The 17,990-nt window shown below is 38.1% G+C and overlaps 2 protein-coding genes across 2 annotated transcripts; one reads left to right on the forward strand and one right to left on the reverse strand.

Annotated features, from left to right (window-relative positions):
* The first annotated feature begins 482 nt into the window (after positions 1-482).
* Positions 483-9,951, forward strand: dpys (dihydropyrimidinase). The gene is made up of 10 exons (XM_077527746.1): positions 483-575; positions 1,570-1,851; positions 2,008-2,166; positions 2,805-2,984; positions 3,336-3,525; positions 3,643-3,799; positions 3,980-4,121; positions 5,460-5,602; positions 7,451-7,658; positions 9,603-9,951. The coding sequence occupies exons 2-10, from the start codon at positions 1,600-1,602 to the stop codon at positions 9,660-9,662; spliced, it is 1,491 nt and encodes a 496-aa protein (XP_077383872.1). The 5' UTR covers positions 483-575; positions 1,570-1,599; the 3' UTR covers positions 9,663-9,951.
* Positions 9,952-12,795: 2,844 nt separating this feature from the next.
* On the reverse strand, positions 12,796-16,101 carry dcstamp (dendrocyte expressed seven transmembrane protein). The gene is made up of 3 exons (XM_077527147.1): positions 15,073-16,101; positions 12,936-13,271; positions 12,796-12,846 (listed from the first exon to the last, which is right to left on the reverse strand). The coding sequence occupies exons 1-3, from the start codon at positions 16,099-16,101 to the stop codon at positions 12,796-12,798; spliced, it is 1,416 nt and encodes a 471-aa protein (XP_077383273.1).
* Positions 16,102-17,990: the final 1,889 nt, after the last annotated feature.

The following is a 17,990-nucleotide window of genomic DNA, read 5'->3' on the forward strand; positions in this document are numbered from 1 at the left end:
AAACAAAACAATCGGCCAACCTGATTTGCGAGGTCCTGTGGAGGGAAACTGATCAGGGTATTTTGCCCTGAGATGATATGTCAATGATGTACAATTAATATGTTATTTGATTTTGGCTTTGTAAAGTGCACAAACAACTTGAAAGTTCTCCAACAAGTGTCAAGTAAAAGGGTAATGTAAAGTAAAACTACCTTTAATCCGTGTTTGTCAAAGAGGTCTAACCAGACTGTTATTCACTATTTTTTTCCATTATTCACTAAATATTGTTTTGCAACAATAAATTAAATACATAAATAAATAAATAATAAATAAATATGATTATATTAGTCATACATAGAGTAAATATTTGTATGAAAAACACCTCTTTCAATAAACATAAAACAATCTAAAAAAAAAAAATAAGTTACGACGCATGTCGTGTTTTAGTTTGAAAATGGAGCTTTTATTTTGAATTTCTGTCACGAAAAAGATTAAACAATGGATACCCAAGGAGGAAAAAAAAACACCAAAAAAAACCCCCCAAAAACAAGGAAACTGCAACTGCGCGACTTCGGTCCCAGCAATCTTTGCTTCAGGTACACTGTATATTACCTTTGATAAACTTGGCTTGTTTTTTTGTGCTAATGATGTATTTTGTACTGTATGCCATAGTTTATTAGAGTTCTAAAGTAAACGTAGCATATTTGCACGCTGTTTTTGCAGACGATTACAAATGATTGCAACCGTCCGTCATTCCCGTTCACTATCTCTCTCTTAGCAGAACAGAACACTGTTACAAAATATTGTTTTACTGCAAAATAGGAGAAAAAAAGAAAAGAAAAGAAAAAAATATTGAAGCGTGGCAGGGGGGTTTCCCATCTGTACGTACACCATAGAGTTATTGTATGTCCACAAATTACATAGTAAACCAGAAGAATGCCTTCTGTCAGATCAGCATACCTCGTCAAACCAGCATACCAGCATAGCTGCCTCTATCTCTATCGCCTCACCCAAAATTCAACCTATGACCCGCTCCCTACGGCGCATGCACAGAAGTGCAAGATATGCTGCTCCGACGGGTATGCTCTTTTGTCGGCACATGCCACGTAAGTGTCAACAACAACAACAACAAAAAATATAATAATAATAATAATAATAATAATAATAATAATAATAATAATAATAATAATAATAATAATAATAATAATAATAGCCTAATAATAATAATAAAGGTGTCTTCTACGCAGAGCTAAGAGGCCACAGCTGCCAGTCAAACAAAAATAAATAACATTGTAATAATTGATCTGATACGTGGCATTTCTGTGTTACATAAACGTCGAAACTAAGCCAATGTACTGAACGGTGATATGGCTCCCTCTAGTGGCTCAGTTATCTATTACATGTTGGGTCGAGTTAGCTTTTACCATGTGTGCACTGTGCAGCCTACCGGTAACTATGGGCAAATAAGAGTTCATGGACACAGCCCACAGCGGTTGTATTAGGACATATATTTGCTGGTGTTCTGTGAACTTTGGAACAGACTTTAGCTGTTACTTATTAAAAGCCATTATGACTTTCCACTGCATACAGACAGACGTCCAGTTACACAGCATCAGCAAGATGGCAGAGCCCCGTGGTATCTTGATAAAAGGAGGAAAGGTTGTGAATGAAGACGTCTCTGTGGTCAGTGATGTCTATATTGAAAAAGGGAAAATAGTGGACGTTGGACCGAATCTCCAAATTCCAGAGGGAGTGAGAATTATTGATGCTAGGGATAAATTGGTGATCCCCGGTGGAATTGACGCGCACACGCACATGGAGCTGGCGTTCATGGGCACCAGGACTGTGGATGACTTCCATACTGGAACTCAGGTAAAACACACATATTGATATTGTAGTACTTGATGTCAATGGATATCATAAGCAAATGTCCGAGCAACAACGTGATCATCATCTAACCTTCTGTCAGTTGACTTTGTGCTAATGCAACAAACACTTTAACCAGTTAACCTTTAACTATCTCACCAGGCTGCCCTAGCAGGAGGCACAACAATGATCGTGGACTTTGTCATCCCCCAAAAAGGCAAGTCTCTTCTAGAGGCCTATAATTCTTGGCGCAATGCAGCGGACAAAAAAGTGTGCTGTGACTACTCACTGCATGTCGCTGTCACGTGGTGGAGTGACCAGGTGAATAGATTGCCCTTGCTAACTCATATAATAAAACTATGGCATTGCAGATGATATTTTATTATTTTGTTTGTGTAGTCTAGTTCCATTAGCCTCCCAATTTACAGTACTGGACATTCAGACAAATACATCAACATGAAAGGGTTCAGATGTGTCCTAAATTTAAATAAAAAATAGTAAACATTTCTGTGCAAGAAGGAGATTTGTTACTATAATCAATTGTGGGGCATGGATTGATTTTCCTTTCTTTTAGTAATTTTGCAGACATGCGCATCTATGGTGCAGTTGTGGATGTGAACACAGCAGACTATCTTCAGAGTCAATAGAAGCAGCTCCTCTCATTCCCTTTAAATTCAGTTTATAAGGAACTGCAAGCAGATCAGTTGCCTGGTCACATGTCAATATCTTTTGGTTATTGTGACGTAGTGAGAGGAATATGGGCCCAAAAAATTCCTTTGTGAAAACAACAGTCCCCTAACTGGTTGCACCTGTCAGTTCGTCATCCTCCCTCCATCCATTTTCTAGACCCCTCTCATTAGATAGAGCCCATCCCAGTTGCCTTTGGGCAAGGAAGCAGTGACAGGTACACCCTACGCAATTATAATAAATGAGGTGATTGCTATTTTTCTCCTTCCCAGGTCAAAAAAGAAATGGAGATTATCGCCAAAGAGAAGGGAGTCAATTCCTTTAAGATGTTTATGGCGTATAAAGGTCTATACATGCTGCAGGATTCGGAACTGTATGCTGCCTTCGCACAGTGTAAGAACATCGGCGCAATTGCTCAAGTGCATGCTGAGAATGGAGACCTGATTGCTGAGGTTGGTGGGACAAATTTCTTTCTTTCTTTCTTTCTTTCTTTCTTTCTTTCAACTAAATGCTGCTTTTTTTGGGGGGGTGTCAAAATGTGATTTGCGACCATTATTTTAAGGTGAAAATTACCTGGTTCATCTTCTTATACTGATGTTATGTTGAGAAACACCACTAGAGGGCAGCAGATCTTAAAAAAAAATGGAACTCTTTGCTACTCCTGTATTGAGTTTTTCTGAACGTTCATGTTCTTTGCTTGAAGCTCTATATGTAAGGTCAAAATTTGATTTTGTTCTTTATAATTATTCCACTCTTCTGTGTCAGACTTTTGTGGGTTGAGTTGACTTTCTCCACTCCAACAGGGGGCCAAGAAGATGCTGTCCATGGGCATCACAGGGCCTGAAGGTCACGAAATGTGTCGGCCTGAGGAAGTGGAGGCGGAGGCCACCCAAAGAGCCGTCACCATCGCCAGTGCTGTCAACTGCCCCCTCTATGTGGTCCATGTGATGAGCAAATCCGCAGCCGACGTGGTGTCCAAAGCACGGAGAGATGGTATGATGTTTAAAAATTGATATTTGAGGTCTCATGAGGAAAGCTTTCTAATCTTCTATATTGAAAGATGGCGAACTGTATGCGTCAATCTGAAGTGAAGCGTTCGTCCCCCACCAGGGCGGGTGGTGTTTGGGGAGCCCATTGCAGCTGGACTGGGAACTGACGGGACTCACTACTGGCACAAGGATTGGGCCCATGCGGCTTTCTTCGTCATGGGTCCTCCGCTAAGACCTGACACCAGCACCCCTGGATACCTCATGGACTTGCTGGCCAAGTAGGTGGCTTGCGTCCTCTCAAATTCCAAAAATATGAAAGGTCAATATAAATCTAGTACAAAGGAGACACTATGCTTGAATTGACAAGTGCAGATGTGCATATGTGAATGATTTTATTTTTATTCTCCACACCTATTGTGTTATCCATTCATATATTTATCCGCCAAATGTGTCATTAGTGATGACCTGAGTGTGACGGGCACCGACAACTGCACCTTCTCAGTTTGTCAGAAGGCGCTTGGAAAAGACGACTTCACCAAGATCCCCAACGGGGTGAACGGCGTGGAGGATAGGATGTCCGTCATCTGGGAGAAGGGAGTGGTACGTCATCATCCATGCACGCCCAATCTTACACTCACTTACTTATATCCTCAAAAAGCGTGCAGCACATTTTGTTCTTTAATTTCTGAAGTTGACCTTTTCCATAGCACAATTGAGTGTGATGTACAGCTTGAGTTGCTCAACAGTTGAGTCTGGGGTATCTGTTTTCGCATGTTACACTTCCTAATGTGCCACACATTTTCAATGGGAGACTGGTCTGGACTGCTGGCAGACCAGTCTAGTCCTCACAGTGTTCTACAAAGAAGTCATGCTGTTGTAACATACAAAATGTGGCTCGGCATTGTCTTGCTGAAACAACAAGGGACATCCCTGAAAAAGAATGTTGGCCTGAAATCTCAATGTGCTTTTCAGTGTTCACAAATGTGCACATTAACTGTGTCACCAACCAACCAACCAACAACCCCAGATGCTGGATTTTGAACTTTGTGATGATAGCAATCCAGATGGTCCTTTTCGTCTTTTGCCTTGAGGACAAAAAAAAACAAAAACAAAACTATTTTAGAAAACAAAAACAAAAAAAAAACGCTAAAAATTGTGTGCTAGCTAGCTTGCTTTGTTTAGATGACTAATAGTTAGCTTCATAACTTTGATTTAAGTTGATAATATTACTGTGTGTGGTGCGACCAAATGTCCCAAATTGTAGATAATCGTAACATACATAATACTAAATAATAATAATAATAATAATAATAATAATAATAATAATAATAATAATAATAATAATAATAATAATAATAATAGATCCTAAATATTTTATGTGTTTTCATAATAAATAAGCTGTGCTGGCTCTGGTAAAATTCTTATCTGTCATTGACCCATGTCTGTATGTAGATTGTAAAATAGATGTTACCATTTGATTTTACATATGTGGTAGTTGTTTCAACATAAGTCAAAAATGTTCTTTTATGTTGACCATTTAAAAAAAAAATCTTGTGAATGTGCCAAAAAAGGGACTGCAATTTGCCAACCTTCTCAGGTGAAACGGCAATTAATTATATACAATATTCATTCTACAATCACCCATTTCTTCTATTTGATTACATATGTAACGTACCATTATTCAATAACTGTTTCATTAACTGTAGTTGCAACTTAGCATTTGTGGCGCTCTGCTTCCACAAAAAGTAAGCAGAGTAAACAGAGATCGAAATATCAATGCATCAAGCTGACAGTGCTTTTTCTTGGTGTAGATTTACTTTGCAGTGCTTTCAAATCACACATTGCCCCACATTGGCTCCTGTCTGTTAATTGCCTCCAGTGCTTTCAACTGTGCTCCCTCACTCAAACTGGCTTATTTGTGCATTTTGAATTTCCCAGCACAGTGGCAAAATGGATGAGAATCGATTTGTGGCTGTCACCAGCAGCAACGCAGCCAAAATCTTCAACTTCTACCCGCAAAAGGGCCGCATCGCCAAGAACTCAGATGCTGATGTGGTTATTTGGGATCCCAAGGCGTCAAGGTGAGGGGTCCGCTCGGGCCATTCAGCATTCAAGCTTTGAAAAGCAGACTAATTATTGCCTGCTGGGATGTTGATGATAAGTTATGTGGAGGATCTTAAGGCTGGTGAATTGTTCACACATTCTGTGTTCTTATTAAATAAGTCAGCATCAAACCTCTTTTTATGAAATGATTCACTTAGGTTGCTACTTTTTTGAAAAGATGACAGTGTAGTGTAAATAGCTGAACGATCCTTTAAAAAAAAGGAAACAATACGATGAATATGATTGTGTTACCATCAACATTCAACATCTATGACATCATAGTGTTAACCTGCAAACGGGGGATTGAATGTGATTTTTGGTCTTTTCCTTAACCTTAACAAATGTAAATCCAAAGACAAAAGAGGTCTCTTCATATGGAGCAGGTTGGGAGCCAACACACGCACACGCATGCTTATGTAATCCAAAACGAGACTGCGCTGTTCTGCTTGCAAGAGAATCTGGGCTGCGGCCCTCAGGGATGTCGCTATGCACCGATGTGAATTGGAGAAGAACTCATTCTGACCCAACGTATTGTAACGTGCTGTCAATCAATACGCTCGTGTCCAAGATTTGCACGGTTGTTACCGTGGACTGGTTTGCAGTTGAACCCAATCAATCAGCTTTCTTGTAAATTGCTCAATCTATAGATATCGTATGTGCTTTTTTTTGTTTGCCTTTTTTTGTGCCTCCAGTTTATTTGCAGCTGCCGTGAATTCATCTGTAAAACTGCATAATTAATTGCTCTGAGTGCAAGTGTCACTCCAGAACATCCGGCTCCAGAGGCTACCAATGGTTGTGTAACGCTGAGGAGGCTCATGTCACATAAAAAGGCTTCTTGGATGATGATGATGCAACTTGTCTCTCAGTCTTAGCGAGAATTTTTATATTGTTCTTTGTTTTTTTTTTCTCAATTCCATGTGGGTGCCCAGACACACACACAAAACAAAACCGGTAATTTTCCGGCAGCTGGGGCACCAATAATATACAGTGAAATAACAGAAATGTATTCTTACTTACTTCTAATAAAAGTACAGTTTTATTACATAATTAAAATACAGTTTGTAGTTTTAGTGTTACTTTTATCAGCATGATCAATATCCAAATGATAAATACTTATTTAAGACATAAACACGCAAGTACATACTGTCATTGAGCAATGTCAGGTAGTAATGTAAGGTAATAATTTCACAATTGATCTACAGAAGCCACAAAAAAAGTGATATTCAATACCACTGTTTTTGCACTTGGGTACACACCAATACAGAGTACCGATTTCACAAGAACTTTTTCAATTTAACCTACTTACAGATAATTGTGACAAAGACCTTTCTTTCTTTTTGATACATATGGTGTATGTAGCATATGATGTGTGATGTATCTCCAACTTCTTGGGAGTAGGACTGATTTTTTTATTTTTAGTTTTTTGCAAGAGGTATCATTGGCCAATATTGACGTGATTTTGATACCTGCTATCGGTCCTCGCTATCCATGGGAAAAAAATCAAATTGAACATCAACCAGACAGTTAAACTTGAATTAATCAACAATACTTTCATCTTTAATCAGAAGGATTTAATCGTTCATAACAGAACACAACTTTGTCAATTAATTTACCTGATTGTTACCTGACTGACTGTTGCAGAGAGAGCAAGCATTTCTATTATATAAATAAAATTACCTTCATGCCAATGTTTCATTCATATCCGACATGCTCTCCAGACTTGACAATTATTACATAAAAACAAAAATCATTGACAGAGGTGGCCACAGAATAGTATTCTCTCTTGTCTGAGCGGACGCGTGCTTGCACCTTTTGTGTTTCAACAGGAAGATTTCAGCCAAGACGCACCACCAAGCTGTGGACTACAACATCTTTGAGGGTATGGAGTGTCACGGCGTGCCAGTGGTCACCATCTCCAGGGGTCAAGTAGTCTACAAAGATGGAAAGCTGAAGACCACACCTGGCTGGGGCAAATTCATCCACAGAGAGCCCTTTGCTGAATTTGTCTATAAACGAATCAAGCAGAGGGACCAGGTCAGTCACAAATTAAAAAAAGAAAAAAGAAAAGAAAGGAAAAACACTTGAGATAGAAGCTGTTCTTGGCATTCATTAACATGCTGAAGCCAACTGGCCAGTCCAGATTGTTTGACTAGTGTTAAATCTCCCAATCCTTGTTCAAGTGGAACAGGCGTGATTTGGCATGGTACAGTTCATGCATAAGCACAAACACTAGCATGCAACTGGTTGTTGTCATATATTTCTACGAGTTATCAAAAATGAAATAGCAACTCAAAATAAACAAGAGAGACAAATATTGCACAGGAAATGGCTCTATATGATACCGATTTGGCATTTTGACACATTTTTGACCACTTTCTTATATTGGCTTTACCTCATTGAAAACATCGCATTTTAGTTGATATCGGAGTCAATGTATTTTAATGTAGCTACTGTAAATGAATTGGTAAGTATTCAATGGAGAAATGCTGCTTAAGGAAGTAAACACTAAACAAATTGTGTCATTTATTTGGAGTCAAATATCCAGTTGAAATCAACACTTATGATAAAGTAATAAGATTCATTTATGATGAGGATATCAATAACTACAGATGAACTAGATAACTACATAGATAACTAGATAACTACAGACTTGTGACACCTTCCTAACTTGTAACTTCCCGGTTACATTGTAAAATCAAATGTTGATTAATGTGCATTGTCCCATTTCAAATAAATACATTTCAAATCAAATTAAAATTTTGAGGCAACACAGTGGATGTTTTGGTTAGCATGTCTTCTGTTTCTGGGTTTGAATCACAACTCAGGGCCTGCTTTGTGGAGTTTGTGTGTTTTCACCATGCTTGTAGTAAGATCATTTAGGACCCTTGAATACTCTATCATTTTATGAATGTAGTTGTTTGTCAAATGTGCCCTGAGATAGATTAGCTGGTGGACGAGTCCAGGCTGCTATTATAGGCTACAGCTCAATTGTGACCCAAATGGGGAAAAGAAAAGGATGGATTTTATATTTTAAATTTGAGTTCTATTAAATCACAAAACTAGAATTTAATACAATGCCAAACTAGTTATTCTAAACTCAATTCTCACTATAGGTTTTATGGACAAGGGGGGTTTGTATAGTACTGTTTAGCCACACCGTTACATTTCTAGTGTTATCTAGTATAATAGTAGTTTCAAGTAGGAAATACAGGGTCTTCCAAAATGGTTGAAACCATTCTAAATGCCCATATCTCGGAAACTACTTGATGGATCTTAATGAAACTAAATACACTTTATGTTGAAGGTCATAAGTTTTATTGGTTAAATTTACAAAGAAAAGTACAAATATGTGTTGGTTCTATGACAGATTTTCATAAATGTTCAACACCAAGTGGCAGGTTATATTTTGGAATTACAACCCAAGTGCTTTTTAGGACGTTCAAAACTTCCTTTCCTGTGTTTTGTGTAAGCTCGATGTTACACACAAAAACTTGTTTCTACACAAGCTGTGAAAATTTGAGATCAAAATTATTGGCCTACGAGATGTGGTCAAACATTTTGGAACACCCTGTATGTTTACAGCATTTATTTATGTATTTATTTATTTATTTATTATTAAAAAAATATCTATTATACCAAAATATAGGTTTATTTGATTTATTTTTATTTTATTTTTTTATTTTATATCTAAAGCCTATTGATGCCACTGCTCAAAAGTACACAAATATGGTTTTGACTGTGAAGGTTAGAAAGACATAATGAAAAAGTATATATGTATGATTTCAAAACAAATGTTTGTACTGCCTATATTTCCAATTTTTCACTTGTAGCACGCAACTAAAATGTTTATTGAATATTGAGCAGGCTACAAAGTACTACTCTGCAAACAGAAGGTTCTGTGGCGATCGCGTTGCCACCTGTGCTGACTTAATTTAGATTAAGCGTGACCTTTCTGTCTGCTTTGGCTTTTCCCTGCAGGTGTGCCAACCTACAGCTGTGATCCGACAGCCTTACGACGGAAAAGTCATTTCTGTGTGAACATGTGAGCCATGAAAGACAGTTTGAGTCTCTAGCTGTGCGTTTATGTCCTTGCGCACACGCGACCATCAGCGCCTGCACAAGTCAACATTCCCTCAGATAGAAATATCTTGGAATGTGTTGTCATTTTAATAACTCTTTCCAGTGAGGAGTGGATGGATTTAGGTCAATTCAACATCAAGGTCAATGTCATGTTATATACTTTTGTCATCTTTGTAAAATCCAACTTATCAGTAGCTTTTATTATCGCTGCAAAAAATAAAAAAATAAAAGCAGAAGTGGCTAATAAGGAACAGTGTTGTTTCATAATTTATGCTACACTATTATTGTGAACACTTGCCAGAGTGTCTTTTTGTCACAGACTGGAGAAACAGGCTGTTGGTAATGAGATTTTTCTTGACCCACAATGACTCCGCATTTGCATATTCAGCAGGATGGCTCATTATCATATCCACTCCATCTTTGTCCATAAAAGAAGCACAGTCCTTCCCTCCCTGGGTAAAAAGGTCCGCGGTTGTCGGCGAGCATCATGTGGCAGCTTGCTGTCGGGCCGGCCTGCTGACGTGGTTTTGTGCCGCAGGGCCCGCTGAGACATAATGTGAGCTTATCAGGTTGCCTCACGGGTCAGTGGCAACGTGTGACTCACGCAAGGCCCACTCTTTCATCGGATGTACCACTTCCTCTTACTGTTTAGCCGGCAAGGAGTGATGGAAGAAATAGTACAGTTGCACACGTGTAAAGAGGAGCGTGTTTTTGTTTTGTTTTGTTTTTATTTTGCATACATTACTATATATGAATAACTTACTAGTACGTATTTCAAAATGATATGAATAACAATTTAGACAACCAGGGGTCAGACTAGATACATTTTTTACTTCCTACTCTCTTTGAACAAGTAAACTGCACTAAGACATCTATAGATAACATTTTCCTTTCTTTCTATTTTTATTTTTAAATCTTTATGGGGCACACTGGACATTTTGGAAATCATACTCCTGTTTATAGTTTAATTTAGTCATTAAATCCAATGGGAAAAAAAAAGAGTATTATCAGTCATACGAAGCTGCAAAGCTGCATGTTGTATGAAACACCTGTATGATGTCCATGCATAGTGACAGGCAGTACTGTGCAAGTGGAAGAAGGGTTGTGCTGCAGTGCTGTTGACTGCACATGCAAGGGACGTTTGTCTCGGATTATGTAAGTACCAAGTCTATGCAAACACACACACACATATGAAACATCTTTATTTTGGCTTATTAAAGCTTTGTGCTTTTGATATGAGAGGACTCACAAGGAAAGTGCTTGTTATGTAAGAAACGCACATGACAGTTTGATTTATTGAATCATACCAACATATCAATTGATGTTCTTGTCAGTTGTTATTTCAACTATAAAGTGCTCAAATGTTTGTAGGAAAGTAATCAAATAAAGAAGCAGTAACAATTTTGTCTAGAAAATGCATGGTCATAGATGACCACAATGTATACTACTGGGCAAACATGTGACTATGCAAAATTCCAAAAGATTCACATTCTTGCTACCGTATGTTAGATGTACAGTGGATGTAAAAAAGTCTACACACCCCTGTTCAAATGTAAAGTTATTGAGACCAAGAGAAATTATTATAAGAGAGAAATTATAAAAACATTTTCCACCATTAATGCATCATACAACATGGCTGTTTTCAGAATTAACCAATCACATTCAAGCTTATGTCAAATGGGAGTCAGCACACACCTGCCACCATTTCAAGTGCTTCTGATTGACCCGAAACAATTTTTAGATGAGGATTTTCCTGATATTTTTGCTGTCAAGCAAAAGCCTGAAGCTTTTGTGGTAACACTGATGGCTATTTTGAGTTCATAATTCCCCTCCTCATTGTAGATATGCTGTTCTTTTAGTGAGGAGCAGTGATGTCATTGTGCCAAATATATTGTACCTAACTATGGCTAATTGTAATTCAGACTGTTACATGTAACAATCCCATCATCATCATCAACTGTTTATCGTTACTTTTCCTCTTGAAAAGATTTTTAAAGAGGAAGTCAGGCCAATTTTTTTCTTTACATTAATATGTTCTATGCAGCCCCACTAGTCTAAACACGGTATTCTGATTACTATTGTTTTTGCTGAATATGAATAAAGCATGCCCTGTAACAGTTCAGAGTGTACCCCTCATACTACTCAAAGCTGGCTGGGATAGGCTCCAGCACCCCCACAACCCTTGTGAAGAGTAAATGGATGGATGGATGGATGGATGGATGGATGGATGGATGGATGGATGGATGGGTGGATGGATGGATGGATGGATGGATGGATGATGGATGGATGATGGATGGATGGATAAAGCAGCATTATTGCAATAATAATCAGAATGTTGTGTCCACTATTGACTAGTGGGGAACGATACAGCATCGTAATGAAAATTTTTGCTTTGACTTCTCCTTCAATTTATTCCAGCTCAGTGGTTTAGTGGTAGCATGTCCACCCTGAGACTGGGAGGTCGTGGGTTCAATCCCCCAGCCTACCAAAGACTATAAAAATGGGACCCAATTGCCTCCCTGCTTGACACTCAGCATTAAAGGGTTGGAATTGGGGGGGGGAGGTTAGATCACCAAAAAATGATTCCCGAGTGCGGCCCCTGCTGCTGTTCACCGCTCCCCCAGGGGATGGGTCAAATGCAGAGAACAAATTTCACCCCACTTCGGTGGATGTGACAATCAGTGGGAATTTAATTAAATTTTATTATTATTATTATTATTATTATTATTATTATTATTATTATTATTATTATTATTATTATTATTATTATTATTGTTATTATTATTATTGTTATTATTGTTATTATTATTATTATTGTAGTAGGCGTAATAGTAGTAGTAGTTACATCCCAAAAAAGGGATTTACCAGGGATAAGAAAACCCATAAAAAGTTGTTCAACAAAAACAATCATGTTCAGCTCAGGCCACATGAAATTGTTGAATGGTATTTAATAATCTACAAGTGAAAAAATGCCCGTCATAACATCAAAATTAAATAGACATACTACATTGTTGACAAAAAAAATAATAAAATGAAAATATTAGATAGTCACCAATAGAACAACATAGATTGTGTATGAGGAAGACGTTCCTCACGTAGTGTTGACCTCTTCTGGGAAAAGCAATGGACACCAGAAATGTGGCTGTTATGTGAAGACAAAAAAAAGAAAAATATTATCATCCAACCTCAGCATTTATTTGTCCTAATTATGCATCCGTTTGTGACCCATACCTTAGAGATGAGCAATGTCAAACTGTTGCTGCTTTCTTTCTCCCGCCTCTTTTTTAACCTTTTCCTGAGAATTTTGGCATGCAGGTACTTGATCCTCTCCTCGGCTTCGGTGCAGTAGAATCGCTCACACACCATCAGCCTGATCTGGACCAACTTGGCCGCCACTGGGGCCATAACAAGCAAAGTCAGCAGGATAGCAGCCAGTGGGACGATAGAGTTGTGGAGCAGCAGTTTGGGTTTGGGGAGGCACTGCTTCTCAAACAGCGTCACGGAATAAGAAAAATCCTTGTGGTGGTTCTCCTCACCCAAATGTACACCAATCAAAGTTGCAATCCCCTGAAAAAAACCATCTCACATTTAGGAGCTGTTTGCTTATTTATTTATTATTATTATTATTATTATTATTATTATTATTATTATTATTAGTAGTAGTAGTAGTAGTAGTAGTAGTAGTAGTAGTAGTAGTAGTAGTAGTAGTAGTAGTAGTAGTATTACACTATTTATACTACCAAATTCAGTATGTTTATTTCATATTCCTAGTTAACTAAATTGATATAACATTTTATTGTTGTTGACATGTTATTGTTATTGCATCATCATGATTTGTCAGGCATGGAAACGTTGGGCTACCTGAGTGGGTGTTCAAATGCATCACTATGAGGAAGCAACTGACAACTAGTCAGCTTAAAATGTGAATCATAATTGTGGAAAAAAAAACAAAAAAACAAAACATGAATGGAGTAATGTCTTACTTGACGTGAGTATGTAGGCTATGTACGGAAGTGTATTGTACGGAAGCATTCACTTGAAAACAAAAAAGTTATCCTGTTTTTCTGAGTATTAATTAATTTAATTAATAAATAAATTAATTAATGTATTAATTAATTTATATATTCATTTATTTATTTATTTATTTATTTATTTATTTATTTATTTATTTATTTTTAGGGTGGGAATTTATTCTTATAATAATAACAATAATAATCCATCCATCCATTTTCTTGACCGCTTATTCCTCACAATTGTCGCGGAGGGGTGCTGGCGCCTATCTCAGCTGGCTCTGGGCAGTAGGCGGGGTACACCCCGGACTGGTTGCCAGCCAATAGATAAAGAAAAAAAAAAGCCAGCCAATCGCATTATTATTATTATTATTATTATTATTATTATTATTATTATTATTATTAGTATTATTAGTATTATTAGTATTATTAGTATTATTAGTATTATTATTATTATTATTATTTTGATGTTTTATTAGGCGGCACGGTGGTCGAGTGGTTAGCATGTCCGCCTCCCAGTTCTGAGGTCTCCGGTTCGAGTCCAGGCTCGGACCTTCCTGGGTGGAGTTTGCATGTTCTCCCCGTGCCCGTGTGGGTCTTCTCCGGGTACTCCGGTCTCCTCCCACATTCCAAAGACATGCATGGCAGGTTAATTGGGCGCTCCGAATTGTCCCTAGGTGTGATTGTGAGTGTGGATGGTTGTTTGTCTCTGTGTGCCCTGCGATTGGCTGGCAACCAGTCCAGGGTGTCTCCCGCCTACTGCCCAGAGCCAGCTGAGATAGGCGCCAGCACCCCCCGCGACCCTTGTGAGGAATGAGCAGTCAAGAAAATGGATGGATGGATGTTTTATTATGGGTTTTTTTCTGTTTTCCCTGCTTTTTTTAAATACCTTTTTTCTGTTATTTTATGAATTGATTTTCTTTATTTCTTTTCTGAGTCACTGATTCTCTGACTGTGTGCGTGTGTGTATATATATATATATATATATATATATATATATATATGTATATGTGTATACATATATTTTGGGGGGGGTTTCGTATTTTTTTCTGAGTATTTTGTTTTCTGTTTTTCTAAATATTTTGTTTTCTTTTTCTGATTTTTTTTGGTCTGTTTTTGGATTTTTTTTTCATGACAGGAAAAAATAAAAGAAAGAAAAAAATAACAAAAACAGAAAAATAAAAACAAAATTTAAGAAATTACTCATAAAATCAAAGCCCTTCAAAAATAATTGTAAAACAAAAGTGTTTTTTCCCTTCAAGTGAATGAAATACACTTCCATATGTATGTATGTAGCCGATAGTTAATAAACATATAGCAGTTGTGACTTTTGGCTCTAGTTTAATGAAAAGACTTACTTTGAGGCTCAGCAGCAGAGGGACGTGGAATGATTCCATCTCTGATAGCTTGGTTGTTATAATAGCAACGAAACAGTACAACAAGGCATCAACAGTTATAAATATGACCCAAGCAACCAAATGGGAGACGATCGGAATGCCAAATTTGAGCAGAGCTTTTCCTTCCTGGGCGGTGGGACGGAGGGACGGAAGGGACGGGTAAAGTTTCTCCTCCTCTGACGTGAGAGGAAGCACATGTTGCTTTCCTTCTGCCTTCTGCTTCTTGTCAAAATCAATGAATTTCTTGCTGATGAAATTATTTTTGTACTTCATGTCACGGCAGTACTTTCTTACGTGCAAGGTTATAAAGATCATGAGTGCCAGGACACTGATGACAGGATAAACACCTTCCTTGACAGAGGAGACGCTGTTTATAAAGGTCACTGCATATTTGACACTTTGATTCAGCTTTAATTCTGCTTGGGCGAGTCTCTCCCGAAAATGTTCCAAGTCCACTTTGGGTGAAATCTTGAGCTGAGAGTCCAGGTTGAACACCCCGAGATCCGTCACCCCTTGCAAAATATCAGCCAGCCATTTCAACATGTCCACATAATTTCTGAAGGGAGCGATGACGGACGCTTTCTTGGCCCTCAGGTTACAAATCATGCTCCGGACCAAGCCTGTGAGGTTCTCCAAAGTGTTGTGAATATTCCCAAGGACAACAACACTCGTCCCAGCAGTTAGCAGCAGGCTGCGACTCTTCTTGGTGAAAATAGAGATGACAAATAGTGTGAACAAGCATCGCACTCTCTGTGACAGGAAGAGGGCAAGTGTCAACAGCACCCCATGGATGGCAGCAATCCCTCCAGACACTCCGAGGTCACAAGTCAGAGTGTAGAGGAGGTACAGGAGTAATAAGACACTGAGGAGCAGGCTTGGGAAGGCACATATGAGGAGGAGGATGGCGGTTCTCTTGAAGCCTTCTCTGTTACCACTGGTGAAAACATCCACAGCCAAAATCCTCAAGTCATTCAGGCCCTTGCTGATCATTGTCCTCGGATTTGTAACAAAGAAGATGGCTGTGCTGTATATTAGGTTGTTTCTGTAGTACAAACCTGAGATGTGGACCCGTGCGTCTATTATTATGTGTGTCGCCTTAAATAATGCTGGAAGAGGATGTGGCTACAAACCACAGTCATTCGTCATAACATTGTACAGTCATCTGTATTTATTTTTTTTCTCAAACAGAAAAGAAGGAAGCGACAAGGATGAGGTGGACACGGGGGTTTGGACATGTGTGAACTGACATTTGGTTTTGTTTAATAGGCTAATAAACACAACACAAATGACTGCGAAAGAGGACGTGAGCCAAAAAGTAACTGATGGGAGCGCGGCGTCCTCGTGAGATATTAAGCCACTTTGAGCTCTTTAATCCAGTGGTGCCTGCTCACGTGTGGCAGAATTCAGGACCATCTGAGTCTTAGGAGACTTTTTGCAGAAGCCTGATGCTGAGGAATGCAACAATCTCGCCAGCGGGTTACAAATCATGTCATTTAACTGTGGATGGAACATGGAAGTCGACAGATTTACAGCGACCTCTGTGGCTTTTCAAACACTGAGGAATTAATTCAGAATCATTATTTTCATTAATGTCTCCAATCTGACACAGTCTTGGCTTCTTGGACACACATTTACTATAGGAGCTTCCCATAGCCGGGCATGAGGTCTGAATGACATGAGGCTGGCCATGTGAGTAGTCCAATAATACAGCTTTGTGTTGCACTATGAAAAGTGTCAGGTCAACTGTTTGGATAGTTTGCCACATACACCAAAGGCCTCTAAAGTTAGTTTAAGTCACGAGCCATTTTAGCTGACAGCAGTAACAATAAACTACCCACTCCTCTTCAAACATCGTACTATATATATATATATATATATATATATATATATATATATATATATATATATATATATATATATATATATATATACACGATACGATACGTATTGCAATACATATGTATCCCAATACTTGATCTTCAAGGCGATGCGTATTCCGATATCTTACATTAATTTTCTTGCATTTTATAAAAACAGTCATATGTGTACCTAAAGGATATGTTTGTTATGCTGACTGCCACAAATATTTTTGTTAGCAGCTCTTCTGGTTTACCACCTAGCGGCATGCCTGTTCTAAATGTGTTCGCACTGCACAGCAAGGAGCAGCTTTCACAAACACACCGGAAACATTTATTAATAGGCATGAGCCGATATGAGCAAAAATATCAAAGTATTAAAATTACAGCTCTAATATGTGCTTATTTCAAATATTTCGGGAAATAAAGACAGAATTTTTTTCATGTAACACATTCTATTTCGTTTTTAAACAAAATATACGAAAATTGGTACATTAAGAAACGTGCCATGTTAAGTTTATAAGTAAATAAATGTTGATATTCTTCCTCTGTTTTCATTTTTCTTAGCAAGACACAGTGTCCAATCACTGGTGAGCTATTTTTTGCATTAATTGAAGTCAATGAACTTCAAAGACGCTGCTGGTTTTTATTTTTTTAGTACAATGTAAGCTGCAAAGGCAAACGTTAACTGCCTATTTAAAGATAACGAGCAATATCGATTCTGACGCCTGCGTATCGATACGCGTATTGTAATCAGGCCCGCAACGATATATTGCCGTATCGATTTTTTGAGCACACCCTAATATATATATATGTACGTTAAAGGTAGCACAGGTCGTGTTTGAGCATTAAACATGCATGACATCTACAGGGCATTAAAGTAAAGCATTTAATAAATGTTTGCGTATGACATTCAGAATATTTGTTCATGTCAAACTATTGGGTCATTTTTTTTTCCATTTTAGATTATGCAAGTAATTAACTGTCATGTTTTGGTCATACGCCAGGGTTAAGTTTGAGTTC

Source organism: Festucalex cinctus, chromosome 7 (assembly GCF_051991245.1).
Source record: "Festucalex cinctus isolate MCC-2025b chromosome 7, RoL_Fcin_1.0, whole genome shotgun sequence".
NCBI lineage: Eukaryota > Metazoa > Chordata > Actinopteri > Syngnathiformes > Syngnathidae > Festucalex > Festucalex cinctus.

Bases quoted from the DNA above. Each gene is read 5' to 3' on its own strand.
- dpys (XM_077527746.1), top strand. From the start codon at position 1,600: ATGGCAGAGCCCCGTGGTATCTTGATAAAAGGAGGAAAGGTTGTGAAT. The intron at 2,985-3,335 runs GTTGGTGGGACA...CCACTCCAACAG, and splicing joins ATGGAGACCTGATTGCTGAG to GGGGCCAAGAAGATGCTGTC. The intron at 4,122-5,459 runs GTACGTCATCAT...TGAATTTCCCAG, and splicing joins TCATCTGGGAGAAGGGAGTG to CACAGTGGCAAAATGGATGA.
- dcstamp (XM_077527147.1), bottom strand. From the start codon at position 16,101: ATGATCAGCAAGGGCCTGAATGACTTGAGGATTTTGGCTGTGGATGTT. The intron at 13,272-15,072 runs GTAAGTCTTTTC...GGTTTTTTTCAG, and splicing joins CTCTGCTGCTGAGCCTCAAA to GGGATTGCAACTTTGATTGG. The intron at 12,847-12,935 runs GTATGGGTCACA...TTCACATAACAG, and splicing joins TGACATTGCTCATCTCTAAG to CCACATTTCTGGTGTCCATT.